Source organism: Trachemys scripta, chromosome 3, assembly GCF_013100865.1.
Source record: "Trachemys scripta elegans isolate TJP31775 chromosome 3, CAS_Tse_1.0, whole genome shotgun sequence".
In the NCBI taxonomy this organism is placed as follows: domain Eukaryota; kingdom Metazoa; phylum Chordata; order Testudines; family Emydidae; genus Trachemys; species Trachemys scripta.
In genome coordinates this window covers 36,224,013-36,237,611 of record NC_048300.1, presented here as the reverse complement: position 1 = coordinate 36,237,611, position 13,599 = coordinate 36,224,013, and the positions used below count along the sequence as shown (strand labels likewise).

Genomic DNA, 13,599 nt, shown 5'->3' with positions numbered 1-13,599 from the left:
GTGCTGTCCCCATCTCATGCCGCCTCTGGCTGTTACATAGCGCTGTGCGACCAACCCCCCTCAGTTCCTTCTGAACTGCCCTCGGCTTGAGACAGAGCACTTAGCAGTGCCTCTGTACTTTATCTTTTCTCTATTTTTCACTTTAGAATACTAGTTAGTTAATGAATAGTTAGTCAGTAGTCTACTTCCTCTTTCTCATTTATTTTTCTTTAAAAAAAACCCTTTTTTCTTATCTTAGGAATTTAAGTTTAAGTTATTAGGATGCCCTTCAGTGTAGTATAGTTACCCTCCCTCACAGGAGAAACCATACTCTGAGGGGCATGGCCAGATCCCCAGGTTTTAAACATTGCCTCACTTGCCACTCCTCAATCCTGGTGTCTGACAGGCACTCACAATGTGTCTGCTGCCTAGATGAGACACACATATCTCAAAAGTGTTCCCACTGCCATAATTTGAAAGCCCATGCCAGGAAACGAGAGACATACAACTAAAACCTCTTATGATGGAGAAGTCTTTGTGCCCTGGATCCGATCGGGGATTATGGACCTCTCCTGGACAACGGTCTCCCACAGCAGCATCTGACAGAGGTTCCCCTCCACTCTTTCAGGGGAAGGAGCACTCTGCCATAAAGGCAACAAAGAAGCGGGCTCCAACCTCCCTTTCTCAGGAATTCACCAAAAAGCGGCGTTCCCCAACTTGGCATTGAGACCAATTGCTAACCGCATTAAGACCATCCACTTCTGAGGTAGCAGGACCATCAAGTACCATGGGGACTGTGTAAGCCAAAGACCCTAAGCAGGCTGGCTCAAAAAAAGGCACTAAAGGGAGTCCTATAATCCCTGGCTCAGTACCACCAGAACTTCTCAAACATGCTACACTGAGCAGCTCAGTAGTGCTCAGGCTATGGCATCATCTTCTCCCTCTACAGTACATAGTGTATGACCCTCAGCACCAACAACTGAGGCAAAGGCATTGGTATCTCCAACAACACTCCTCGATACCGATGCTGTCAGTACTGCAGCAATTTTTCCACCACAAAAGAACTTCTGGGGGTCTCCTTGGCACCGGAATCTCCACACCTTGGTGCTGACCTCACTCCAGCACGTTCAGTACTGAGCTAATTGACCACACCACCCAGATCAGCTCCTTTATCCAGTGACGAGGACGATAAGGATGAAGGGGAAATGTACTCCTCCCATCACTCTTTGCCTATCCACGCAGCTACCAGACCAGGTCCCACAGAGCACCATGAATACCACCCAGCACCTGAAACTCAAGGCTGGTACAGACAATCATGCATGCTGCCACCCATGCCATTTCCACCACAGTGGCCTTACTGGGGCCCATGTGCAGTTTACCACCAACACTACCCGAAGCCTCCCAGTCCACACAGGGTGAGGTAGAGGCATTCTTCTTCACCCTCTGTACCTGGACCCTCCGAACCTCCAGAAAAGGCAGTTGAGGAATTAGAGGAGACTTTGGATCAGGAAGTCATACCAGCTTCCAATTTTTCATTCTCTTCCCCAGATGAAGCTATCATGCCCCCATCACCCACCATGTGGGATGACTTTAAACAGTTCCAGGAACTGTTTAAGAGGATTGCGGATTCCCTGGAGATACTGCTGGAAGACGTGGTGGAGTCCCAACATAAATTGCTGGACATCCTCCAGACTTTCAACCTCCTCCAAGATTGCCTTCCCAATAAATGAGGCTCTCATGGACCCAACCAAGACCCATCTGGCAAACCCCAGCAACAGTTCCACCCACCTGCAAAAGAGTAGAAAAATATTATGTCCCTTCCAAGGGGATGGAATTCCTATTATCACACCCCACACCAAACTCTTTGGTGGAAGAGGCCATGAACAAGTGGGGCAGGCAACACTATTCCAAATCCACCCCAATTGACAGGGACTGGAAGAGGTTGGATCTTTTTGGGTGCAAAGTCTACTCTTCCGTGACCCTACAGTTTAGGATCACAAATTATGAAGCACTAATGGCCAATTACAACCACTCAAATTACTTAAATCTGTCTGACTTTATTGAACATATACTTGAGGACAATTCCCAGGTCGCACAGCTTTACAATCTTCACTGGACTCTGCAGACATGGTGGCACTTTCCATCTCCATAGCCATAGTGAGGCAACGAGCTTCCTGGCTCCGCCTCTCTGGTTTTCACAAGCAGGTACAATCAACTGTTGAGGATCTTCCGTTCGAAGGCCCCGAAACAGATAAGTCCCTTCACATGTTGAAAGACTCCAGAGCAACTCTGAGATCCTTGAGCATATACACATATATACAGAATTAAAGACAGGGGAAGTATTACTCGGCAGAAGGATCTAGATCTGCACCTTATGCACAACCCCAAAAACAATGTAACCCACAGAGGCAGAGACCCGCAAGACGGCGACCACTCCCTTCCCAGCCTTCAACATCCCAACATCCTTCCTCCAAACAACAATTTTGAGGGTTTAGTTAAGGGCCCAAGATACCTACCACATTTTCAAGTGCTGGAACCATCCACAACCACCATCCATTCAAAGACCGTCTGACCCCACTCCACCCAGCTTGGCAGACCATTATGTCAGACAAATGGGTATTAGAGATCGAGACTGGCTGTTCCATCCAATTTCATGAGGACCCAATGATTTAGAATGGACACTTCTCTACTAGATTGGGGGGCACACCTGCACAACCAGCACTAGAAAGTGCTCCCTTCACACCCCTGGTGTCCTATTCTTTGTACAATCTGTCTATGAAGACAGTCTTTATAAGTGGCCATTACCTCAACCAGAATAGGAGAGATTCAAGCCCTTATGGTGCCTCCATACATAGTATTCCACAAGGACAAAGTGGCTGAGACTTCACTTACCTAAAGTGGTTTCTGACTTTCATCTTAATGACATGATTCACCTACATGTCTTCTTTCCCAAGCGTCAGACTATTGGGGGAGAAACCAAATTTCATACCTTGGACATTGTTAGGTGTCTCTCATATTACCTGGACAGAAAGAAGCAGTTTGGGAATTCTTCTAGACCAGAAGTTCACAAAGTGGGCGATACCGCCCCCTGGGGGGCGCTAGAACGATTCAGGGGGGCAGTAGTAGCCTCGGGTGCAATTCGGGGGCATTGAATAAAAATAAGGGGGCAGTGGAAGCATAAAGAAAGAAGAGAATATAAGAAAATTTTGAAAAACCGTTCGTACATGTTTCATCTGTTGTGTAACATAGAGTTAAAGTTGTAGTGATTACTTTATTTTCCAAATAAATTCACAAATTATAACCGATCAGGAGTCAAGTCCGCCAACAGCTCTTAACAAGCAAGTGTTGGCAGGCGAGCATGTCGCGCATTGTCGGGAAGTCCAGCCTGCATCGGCAGGAATATGTGCATGTAATGATTTGTTTACAATACGATACTATAAATGGGCAACATGTATGAAATCTAATTTAGATTGTTTCTGAATTGTGTAAAAAGCAGTTAACAGTAGTGCAATAAGTATTTAAAATTTTTTATTCATATTCGATACCTTCGATCTTTACGGATTACGGATCACATACAAAGCAAATTGTATTATTGTTGTTTCAATAAAACAGCAATTTACACGTGAGTATTTTTATACATTTTCTTACATATCTACCGTACGTTTCTGTGTCTCTAGTGCTTACTAATAATAAAATCGTAGCAGGCTTGTGTCGGTACAGTACTATTTGAAGTGTACAGTCAATATATTTGTCATATTTTTTATTACAATATTAACGAAAACAGGAATGAAATCGTAAAAAAACTGTTAACTATTAACATTTATTTATATCTATCGAATCATCTGTGTTAATTGGTAAATAAGGCGTGTGTTAATAAGGAACAATTATTTAAATAAGGGCAAACTAAATTAAAACTATTAACTGATCTTTAATTGCATATTGATTATTTTTTAAATTAATTATTTCTTGATAAATTTAGTTTGATATTTGACAATTTAATATCAAAAACATATATCTAATGCTGAGCAAAGAACAAAACCCAGTTTATTAGTTTCATTAGTATTTTAGTTTGGTTGTCTTTTGCCGTCTTACGCAAAAACCACTGTATACCTGAAGTCGTGGGCGATATTCTAATAACACATCTTTCTTTACTATATTGTAGGACGTAAGTAGAAATATAGATACATAAAAGAACGCAAATTTTTCACTGTATCTTTCTGTTTGTTCGCTTAAAGAAGGTAGATTTCCAGGGGGGCGCTGAGTAATTTTTTTTCTGAAAAGGGGGCGGTAGGCCAAATAAATTTGGGAATCTCTGTTCTAGACTGTTCCTGTCCTTTGCTGACAGAATGAAGGAGCAATCTATCTCCACTCAAAGATTGTCAAAATGGGTTTTGGAACATGTTGAGGCACTACTAGGTGGGCCTTTTAGACCTGCCTGGGCAGGTTAGGACAAATTTCACCAGAAGCTAGGCAGCCTCTGGTGCATCACTGCAAGGGATCTCAATTTCACAGATTTATAACGTTGCTATCTGGAGTTCAGTTCACACCTTCACGCAGCATTACTCCTTGATAAGGAGCTCCAGGTCAAATGCCTGATTTGGTCGAATTGTCCTGAAGTAATTATTCTGGTAGACTTACCTCCAGGACATTAGTTAGTGCTTGTGAGTCACCAGACGTGGAATACATATGAACAATTATTGTAAGAACTAACAGTTACTTACCCTACATAAACTATGGTTCTTTGAGATGTTTTGTCCACATGTATTCCCCAACCCTTCCCGCTGCTATTGAGTCATTGTCAAATTGTATTCTTTAAGAGTAGGACAGGGATGGGTAAACTTTTTGGCCTGAAAGCCAAATCTGGGTATGAAAATTGTATGGTGGGCCATGAATGCTCACAAAATTGGGGGTTGAGGTGCGGGATGGGGTGCTCTGGGTTGGGACCCAAAGGGTTTGGAGGGCGGGAGGGGGATCAAGGTCAGGGCAGGGGGTTGGGGCACGGGGGTGTGTGTGGCAGGAGTGCAGGCTACGGGAGGCGCTTAACTTAAGCAGTTCCCAGAAGCAGCGGCATGTCCCCCCTCCAGCTCCTACGTGGAGGTGCGGCAGTGCAGCCAGGTGGCTCAGCATGCTGCCCCATCCGCAGGCGCTGCCCCCGTAGCCCTGGAAGCAGCAGCATGTCCCCCCTCCAGATCATATGTGGAGGCACAGTGCTGGCCAGGCAGCTTGGCGCGCTACCCCATCTACAGGTGCTGCCCCTGCAGCTCCCATTGGCCATGGTTCACGACTAATGGGAGCTGCAGAGCCGGCGCTTGGAGTGGGGACAGCATGAAAAACCCCCTGGCTGCCCCTACACGTAGGAGGCGGGACATGCCGCTGCTTCCGGGAGCCATGTGGAGCCACAGCACACGCAGAGCGGTGCAAGCCCCCGACCCCGCTCCCCGACGGTAGCTCAAGGGCCTGATTAAAAGGGCCGTAGTTTGCCCACCCTTGGTATAGGAACTAGAGAACGGCTGTGGCTGACCTGCCCCTTTTAAGCCCATGGCTATGGGGTGCTAGAGGGTGCAGCCCCAACAAACACCGCTTTTTAGAAAGTTTCCAGTCTCATGTGCTTGGGGCACATATGCACTAAAAGTGGAATACGTGTGGACAACACATCTTAAAGATCCAGTTACTATAGTGTAAGTAACAGTTCTATTTACAAAGATTAAATTTAAACCACTAGAACCCTTTTGGCAAAAATTATATCTTTTTCCATGGTAGCATCAGGCAGCAGGATGGAATGGTGAGAAGGCACAGACTTTGTTTCAGCTGCCTCTGTGCTAACTGCATTGACAGGATCCCAGCATTTAGCATGCAAACTGTAAAAAGTGTGGCAAACAATAATTTAGATATCTTTCCTAATGTTTTTTCTGCCTGTCCATTGGTGTAAAGATATGATCGAGAGTAACTTGCCAAGTATGCTCCAATTTAGGTTACTATACCAGATAGCCATATGTTTGAAACTCTCATCAGATAATCAGATTCTTCCATTTCTAATGTTGATTTTGTAAAATAGATTGGAACATCACTAATCTGCACAAAAAATCATAGAAGATTAGGGTTGGAAGAGATCTGAGGAACTCATCTAGTCCAACCCCCTGCCCAAAGCAGGACCAACCCCAACTAAATCATCCCAGCCAGGACTCTGTCATGCCGGGCCTTAAAAACCTCTAAGGATGGAGATTCCACCACCTCCTAAGTAACCCATTCCAGTGCTTCACCTCCTAGTGAAATAGGTTTTCCTAATATCCAACCTCCCCCTCTGCAACTTGAGACCATTGCTCCTTGTTCTGTCATCTGCCACCACTGAGAACAGCCTAGCTCCTTCCTCTTTTTGGAACACCCTTTCAGGTAGTTGAAGGCTGCTATCAAATCCCCCCTCACTCTTTTCTTCTGCAGACTAAATAAGCCCAGTTTCCTCAGCCTCTCCTCATAAGTCATGTGCCCCAGCCCCCTAATCATTTTCGTTGCCCTCTGCTGGACTCTCTCCAATTTGTCCACATCCTTTCTGTAGTGGGGGGGCCCAAAACTGGACGCAGTACTTCAGATGTGGCCTCACCAGTACCGAATAGAGGGGAATAATCACTTCCCTCAATCTGCTGGCAATGTTCCTACTAATGTAGCCCAATATGCCATTAACCTTCTTGGCAACAAGGGCATACTGTTGACTCTCATCCAGCTTCTCGTCTACTATAACCCCTAGATTCTTTTCTGCAGAACTGCCACTTAGCCAGTCGGTCCTCAGCCTGTAGCAGTGCATGGGATTCTTCCATCCTAAGTGCAGGATTCTTTGTCCTTGTTGAACGTCATCAGTGTTCTTTTGGCCCAATCCTCCAATTTGCCTAGCCCTGCCCTCCTGCATATCTACCTCTCCCCCCAGCTTAGTGTCATCTGCGAACTTGCTGAGAATGCAATCCATCCCATCATCCAGATCATTAATGAAGATGTTGAACAAAACCGGCCCCAGAACCGACCTCTGGGGCACTTTGCTTGATACCGGCTGCCAACTAGACATCGAGCCATTGATCACTACCCGTTGAGCTTGATGATCTAGCCAGCTTTCTGTCCACCTTATAGTCCATTCATCCAATCCATACTTCTTTAACTTGCTCCCAATATTTTTGTGGGAGATCGTATCAAAAGCTTTGCTAAAGTCAAGATATATCATATCCTCCGCTTTCCCCATATCCACAGAGCCATTGGTGGAATCTTCTCACAACTCAGCAAAGATTTAGTAGCAGATTCTGCACAGAGGTATTTCATTTTTTTTACAAAATATTCTTTACATTGATTAAGTTTACTGTTAATTGTAGTTATAATTAGGTAAAGCTAAATATCTGTTGGCAAAAATATCGGAACATAGTACTTTTAAAATTTGTTCACTTACTTGCTAGTTTGCAAAACTGACTTACATTTCCAATGGGTCTCTTAGTCACTAGTTCAAATTATCAAGGTTCTGTTGCATTAGTTTGGTTGTTATAATATTCCATGGGTTTTTAATTCTTCACAATAGAAGAGGCATGCATTACTTAACAACACTTGAAGCTCTAAGACTTTTTCTTCACTGTAAAAATGTTGTGGTTTTTTACATCACGATAGGTAACTTGAAAGAGCCATTTCTGTAAAATCCTAGCACAGAAAAGCACTATAATTTTTACCTCAGTATAGTTATTCAAGGTCACCCCAGGTGTGTGGTATAGGATTGATCTCTTTGAAGGTCATGGGGTGCCCTGAATTTTCTGTTGCTATAATTCCTGAATACGTAGTGAGTGTTTAAATACTAGTGTTGTGCCATCATAATGGAGACTTGTGTATGTGTGTTAGCTGTACTTAGAAATTAGCGATTTGAGCATAAAATGCCAATAGCTTTTAGGTTTATATTGTAATGTTTGCTTGTATTCAAGAGATTTCCAAATGTGCATCTTGATAACTCTCATTAATTTATTTGGAAAGGTGCTTAGCTTATCATGAAATTGCTTATTACAAGGGCCTTAATACTTAACACTTGACTCTGGGATTCTTTCATCATGTGTTTTTAATTTTTTGCAAGCTGTATTTTGAGATATCTGTATAAATAATATTTTACAGTTAACATCACTTTACTATTCGCCTTGGCCTGGTGACTAAATCAATAGACTGGAACCCAGGGAAGCCCAGTTCCTTAAAGATACTTAGGTGCAGCTCCTCTTAACACTGACCCTTAGCCCATATGCAGCCTGCTGCCCAGTAGAATTTTCAGCCAAGGTAGCAGCTGAGCAGTAGGTTTGAAAATGTCAGTGGCACCTAAATTATAGACTTCGGTGCCTAAAGAGAGATGGCGGCACCTAAATACCTTTTAAGGATCAGGGCCAAAGTACCTAAATGATAAATAGATCTGAACCATTGATTCTTAGAAGAATATGATTTAAAAAAAAAACTGCAGTGGTTAACTGAAGCAAATGGAGATTGTGTGACTTAATCAATATCAGACACACAGAACACCTCCCTGAAAATCAGACACTATCTTCAAAAACTTTTGAAGTTTTTGAAGCAAATGGCAGCACCCCTTCTTACAAAACACTATAAAATACTACTACAAACCTATTTTCCTGAAGATATTGGAAAATGCCTCAAACCTTCAGGAAAACAAAGGGTTTGAAGAATCTGCATCAGACAGCATGCTGGCTCCCTTGATAATGAAAGATGCTGGCTTTGGTTAAGTATGGAGAGAGAATTTTTGGTTGTGTGACTTTATCAGGTGTACAGATTAGTTAGGTTGTACTGAAATAATATTTGATTTAACCACTAAAGATAGCTTTAAAAATCTATATTAAAAGAAGATTCAAGACTCTGAGGTTGTACATTTTCCTCAAAAGGGGCATGTATTTACTTCATATTTTATTTCCATATTCCCTTTTTAGAAGAAATCGTCTCCATTCCTATATCATTTTAGCTTATGTCTCCTATTATTCTCCACGAGCCTCATGACCATCATTTCTATTAAACACAAACAAGTGTGGCTTTCATGTCAATTTGCCTGAATAACTCCTGTGAAACATCAATTGTTTTATCTAGTCCATACCATTAAAATCAGGATAGTAATCATATGACACTCATACTAATCACTGGTTTGTGTTCACCTTTTTTTCTCTGATTTCCCACCCATCCTCACAAGCTACTGGAACTCCCCAATCCCCAGTCACATTTACAAGAGTTACTAAACTGTGGTTCCTGCAGACTGGCTCTTGAATTTGCAAAGGTTTCTAGCACTGTTGTTCTATCCCTTTATTTGGTTTTAGAAAGGATGCCTGAAATCCAGCGCACTCTCTGTCTCTCTCTGCCTTATTTTGTTTTTTTTCTTAAAACATGTTAAACTAGTGAGTCCTGATTATTAACAGTCCTGCTAGACTTAAAATAAGTTCCCTTATTCACTTAAATAGAAGGGCTGTCTCTTCAGCTCTTGCAAATCAGCATCTTTTTCTTAAAGTTTATGGAGTTATGCCAGTTTAAATCAGCTGAGAATCTTACTTGATGGCTGCCTTTAATAGACTGCCATACCACTGCCTTTGCGTGAATTCTTAAGCTATGAGGAGAGCTTGCACAAAAATCTGTTTTGACTTGCAGCCCTTTCAACCCCATTGATTGCAGTAAGATTGCATGGGAGGTAAGGCTCAGTAGATTTTTGGTTCCTGGTGGCTTGGGCATTTAGTTTCAGAAGAGATCCTAGTCAAGAAAGGGGAGCCATTACACTGACTTTCCTGCTTCAGATTCCAAGCAGCTAGCCTCACATTAGAATTGTAACATAAAACACAGATACAGTGTGTATTTCCTTGAAAACATAGCAGGAAGGTCTTTTTGCTATCTAAAAACTATTACTACAGTGTTTGGTGAGTTATATCTGTGCTATATCAAAATTTCATGTAAACTAATTGAACGCAATTGGGAATTTCCAGCATAATGAATTTTTTCTGTGTGGTGTAGCTAAACATGCCACTCTAATGCAGTAGCAGGTGGATAACTGATCTTTGAATTTGCAAAAGTAGATAACCATAGACCTAAAATTATATGTCTGTAATTAGAATAATACAAACCTTTAGCTAACTTGGAGTCGTGTATGTAAAGAAGACATAGTGACTTTTAAATAACTCGGCTCATAAATCTTTAAGCACTATGATGCCATATGGTACGCATCACTGCATGAAACTAAAAGATAAAACTGCTGTTTGCTAATGTTTCTAAAGCTTTTTATATGCATCAAAATTCATAGTAACATTTTTGGATGGAATAAGGTCATGTAGGTCCATCTGTCTACCCGGCTATTGTTCTTTATGCTGTAGTGGTGATTGCCTCTAAGTGCCTGCCTTTTTAATATCTTCACAGTAACAACTTTTACTGCTGCTCTTAATAATCTGTTCCTCAAAGCTTTTTTCCTAAAGATTTCCCAGTACTGACTGGGATTTACTTCTTCCTGAAATGCTACCTCTTTAGTTTTTGCTTATTTTTACATTCAGGTGTATACATCTCATTCCCATAAAGGGATTATTCAGAATAGCTGATTAAAAAATAAATTAATGTAGAGGGAAGAATCTTCCTGCATACATGTCAAATAAATCCTTTGTGATCTTTTAAGAAATGTTTCAGGCTACTACTTTCTGGTCAAAATAGAGTATACTAATGAAGAGGGAAATCTAGCTACATCTCCCTGGCCACAGAGTTATCGCTAGCAGAACAACTCGTACAAGAGGGCCAAGGGCTTGATTTGGAGGGAATGCACACGCCCCTGTGAAGCTTCAGCTTTGTAAAGGATCCTGATGAATTAGCATGGGTAAAGGAGTGGATTCATTGTTTTGTGACTCAGCTGGTCTTCCACACACATATGCAACCTCCCCCCGCCCCCACCACATGAAGTGTTTTGGGGCTGTGGAGGGATTACTTCAGTCATGTGTAAAAGTAATCTCTGTGAAATGGCTTCCTTCCCGCATAGGATTCTCATGGACAGTACCCTGTATACAGTTCACTGCTTGGAATGGACAAAGTCCTGAATTTGGCACACCGTGCATAAGAAACTATTTTTGCCATTGTAATCTAGGGCTCTATGATACAAACAAAGCAATAAAATTAAAGTATATTCAATAGATAGTGGCAAATTTCCATGTCTCCACAGTGCTTCCAACTTGGGGCTTGGCCTGCCCTGGCCTGGCAAGTGAATAGCTAGGAGAGGAAATCACATCTCGCTCTCTCTCCTGAAGCAACTTAGTCAGCCTCTAAAGCTAAACATTTTTAATTTTAGTAAGATTCAAAATTTCTTCTTGTACTTTTTCAAAATGTGATAATGTATGATTTAGAAACATAGCTAGAAACCTTAAACTGCAGGTAGATTGGAAAGTTACAGATGGATGCATTTTATTATTATTTTACTGGGGATGTTCTATGCTAAGTGTTTTGAAATGTGTTTGTGTTTTAGGAACTAGAACAATATAAGAGAAATGCCTCTAAATCCTGGAAAGAAATGGAGTTTGAATCTTGATTGAGATAAGTGCTTAGCTCTCACACTGATTTTAATTTTATGTTTTGTACATGTTAAGATCAATCATCATTTTTGAGTATTATACAAAGTAATTGAAACTGGTGTTTTATACAATTGGAAAAATATGTAATACAAAATAACAAACATACAATAAATAAACAGTTAATATAGCATGATTGCATCTATTATTAAATTATAAAAAAAACTTGTTATAAATTAATAGTTAAATTCATATACTATAATGTGAACTGAAAATATTTTCTGGTGAGAAAATAAACCTGGATCATCAGACTCAAGATTTTGGAAAAAAAATTTTGGAAAAGATTATTCCCATGGATGGGTTTAAATATGAAGCATGGGACTCTTAAGGCCATATGTTTTGTTGGTTTTTTTAAGTTCCTACATAAAATATGCATTTAAGGGCACAAACAGATTATTGCAAGCCCAGAGCTGTACCTGTGTACACAAAATATAATGTGTATAAAGTCAGATGTTTCCCAGTTTGCAGATACATATTTTAGGTGCTATGTTACCCATTAATTGATAAGTGCTATAAGAGAGAGACTTTCATACAAGCTGCCTGATATAATGTAGTTAAAACCAGGTTCTGTTAATCTTGTATAGGAGAACATTCCCAAAGACTATACCCATTCTTCATAGAACTATGTTATGGCTCCTGCTCACCAATAACATTGAGTACTGTTATGATTTCTGGACAGTGGGAACCATACTGCTACCCATCCTGGAAGTGATAGTTAACACCTTTATTAAATTAGAGCATTAAATTTGACAAACCATAACAAACTATCAGTAAATATAAGTCCCCACCTCTCCATACACAGATTGTGGGATATTTGTGTGCATTAATAAAAGGAAATTTAGATTAGTGGTAGGAAATTATTCCTAATGTTCATTATCAGTCTTCTAGTGCAATTTGAAAAGATGGAAACGTCATTGATGGAGACAGTCCAACTTAACATAAACCAGTAAAGCTCAGCCTTTTGTCCATCAGCAGGATGAAATATTTGAGAACCAAGCAATAGAGAATTGAGGTACTGAGACAAGAGGTGGCCCATGAGAGGTATGTCATCTTACCACAAAAATGGACAATTGAACAACCACTGGGCTGGAGCACATAAGAAAATTTCTCGGTGAACTATCCTGAACTGGAAAGGGGTTGGGCAGGATGATCTAACATGAATTTTTCCTTCTCTGAATGTTATAGTTTATTATATGTTACATATTTGGTCACAGGTGCTGAGCAATTTCACAATTTCTGAGCTTAAATTTATATACAGATTCACAGACATTCACTTTACTTCACACTCGACTGTGCAAATTTTGTAGTATCTTAGTTCCACCCTTTGCATTAATAACTTGAAGATCGAAGTGAAGTCCTGTCACACAACTGAGTTACCATGTCTATTATATTATGTTTTGATATTTTAACATTATTTATTGGGGGGGGAAGGTGAGGTGCAGCTGTTAGAGGAAATATTGCTGTGCCCCTTGGTCATCAAGCTTGCAAGAATAATCCCTAACAAAGCAAATGACATTTGTTCCCGTGTCTGCACCTCTTTATTAAGTGCACTTACAAATATGTTAAAACATTTTTGTGAATTAAAAAAATAATATAAAATTTTTAGTTTTAAGTGTTTACTGTTTTGTTCATAGTATTTAACATGTTGTTTCCAACATGAGTTAAAACTGTTAACTGAAAGGAAAAAGATATGAATAGTGTGAATGTAATTCACTCCTCACTTACTATAATTTAGAAAGACAACAAAATGATGGATACTACTTTGCCCAAATAATGTTCTCAAATACTGCAAGTTTGGTATATTGTACTGTGCAGCCAGTTTAGAATTCCTAATGTTTTTATTGCCTGACAATAATTATATCTCTTATTTTAAAACTCACAATTGCTAGAATGACAAGTGCGGGTAGGAAAGCATATAGCATTAAGAAGTCTGTTGTGAACCTGGACATTGCATCAGGAAAGGTTGTCTCAATGAATTGAATGCCCTGAGGGAAAACACATGATGCACCAACTCCAGGAGAAACATTGGAGCCAC

The 13,599-nt window shown here is 40.8% G+C and overlaps 2 protein-coding genes across 5 annotated transcripts in view; one reads left to right on the top strand and one right to left on the bottom strand.

The window, feature by feature from the left end:
• The window catches only part of DYNC2LI1 (dynein cytoplasmic 2 light intermediate chain 1), a 49,749-nt gene extending 37,474 nt beyond the window's left edge, over positions 1-12,275 (top strand). For 3 of the 4 annotated variants that reach the window (XM_034764440.1, XM_034764443.1, XM_034764442.1), the window contains exon 13: positions 7,213-11,455. In XM_034764440.1, the coding sequence (XP_034620331.1) occupies positions 7,213-7,341 (129 nt within the window). In that variant the 3' untranslated portion in view covers positions 7,342-11,455. The other variant, XM_034764441.1, reaches the window with a different exon arrangement.
• A 56-nt stretch (positions 12,276-12,331) lies between these two features.
• ABCG5 (ATP binding cassette subfamily G member 5) overlaps positions 12,332-13,599 on the bottom strand; it is a 29,913-nt gene continuing 28,645 nt past the window's right edge. Inside the window, exon 13 of the mRNA XM_034764438.1 lies at positions 12,332-13,599. Coding sequence (XP_034620329.1) covers positions 13,403-13,599 — 197 coding nt within the window. The 3' untranslated portion in view covers positions 12,332-13,402.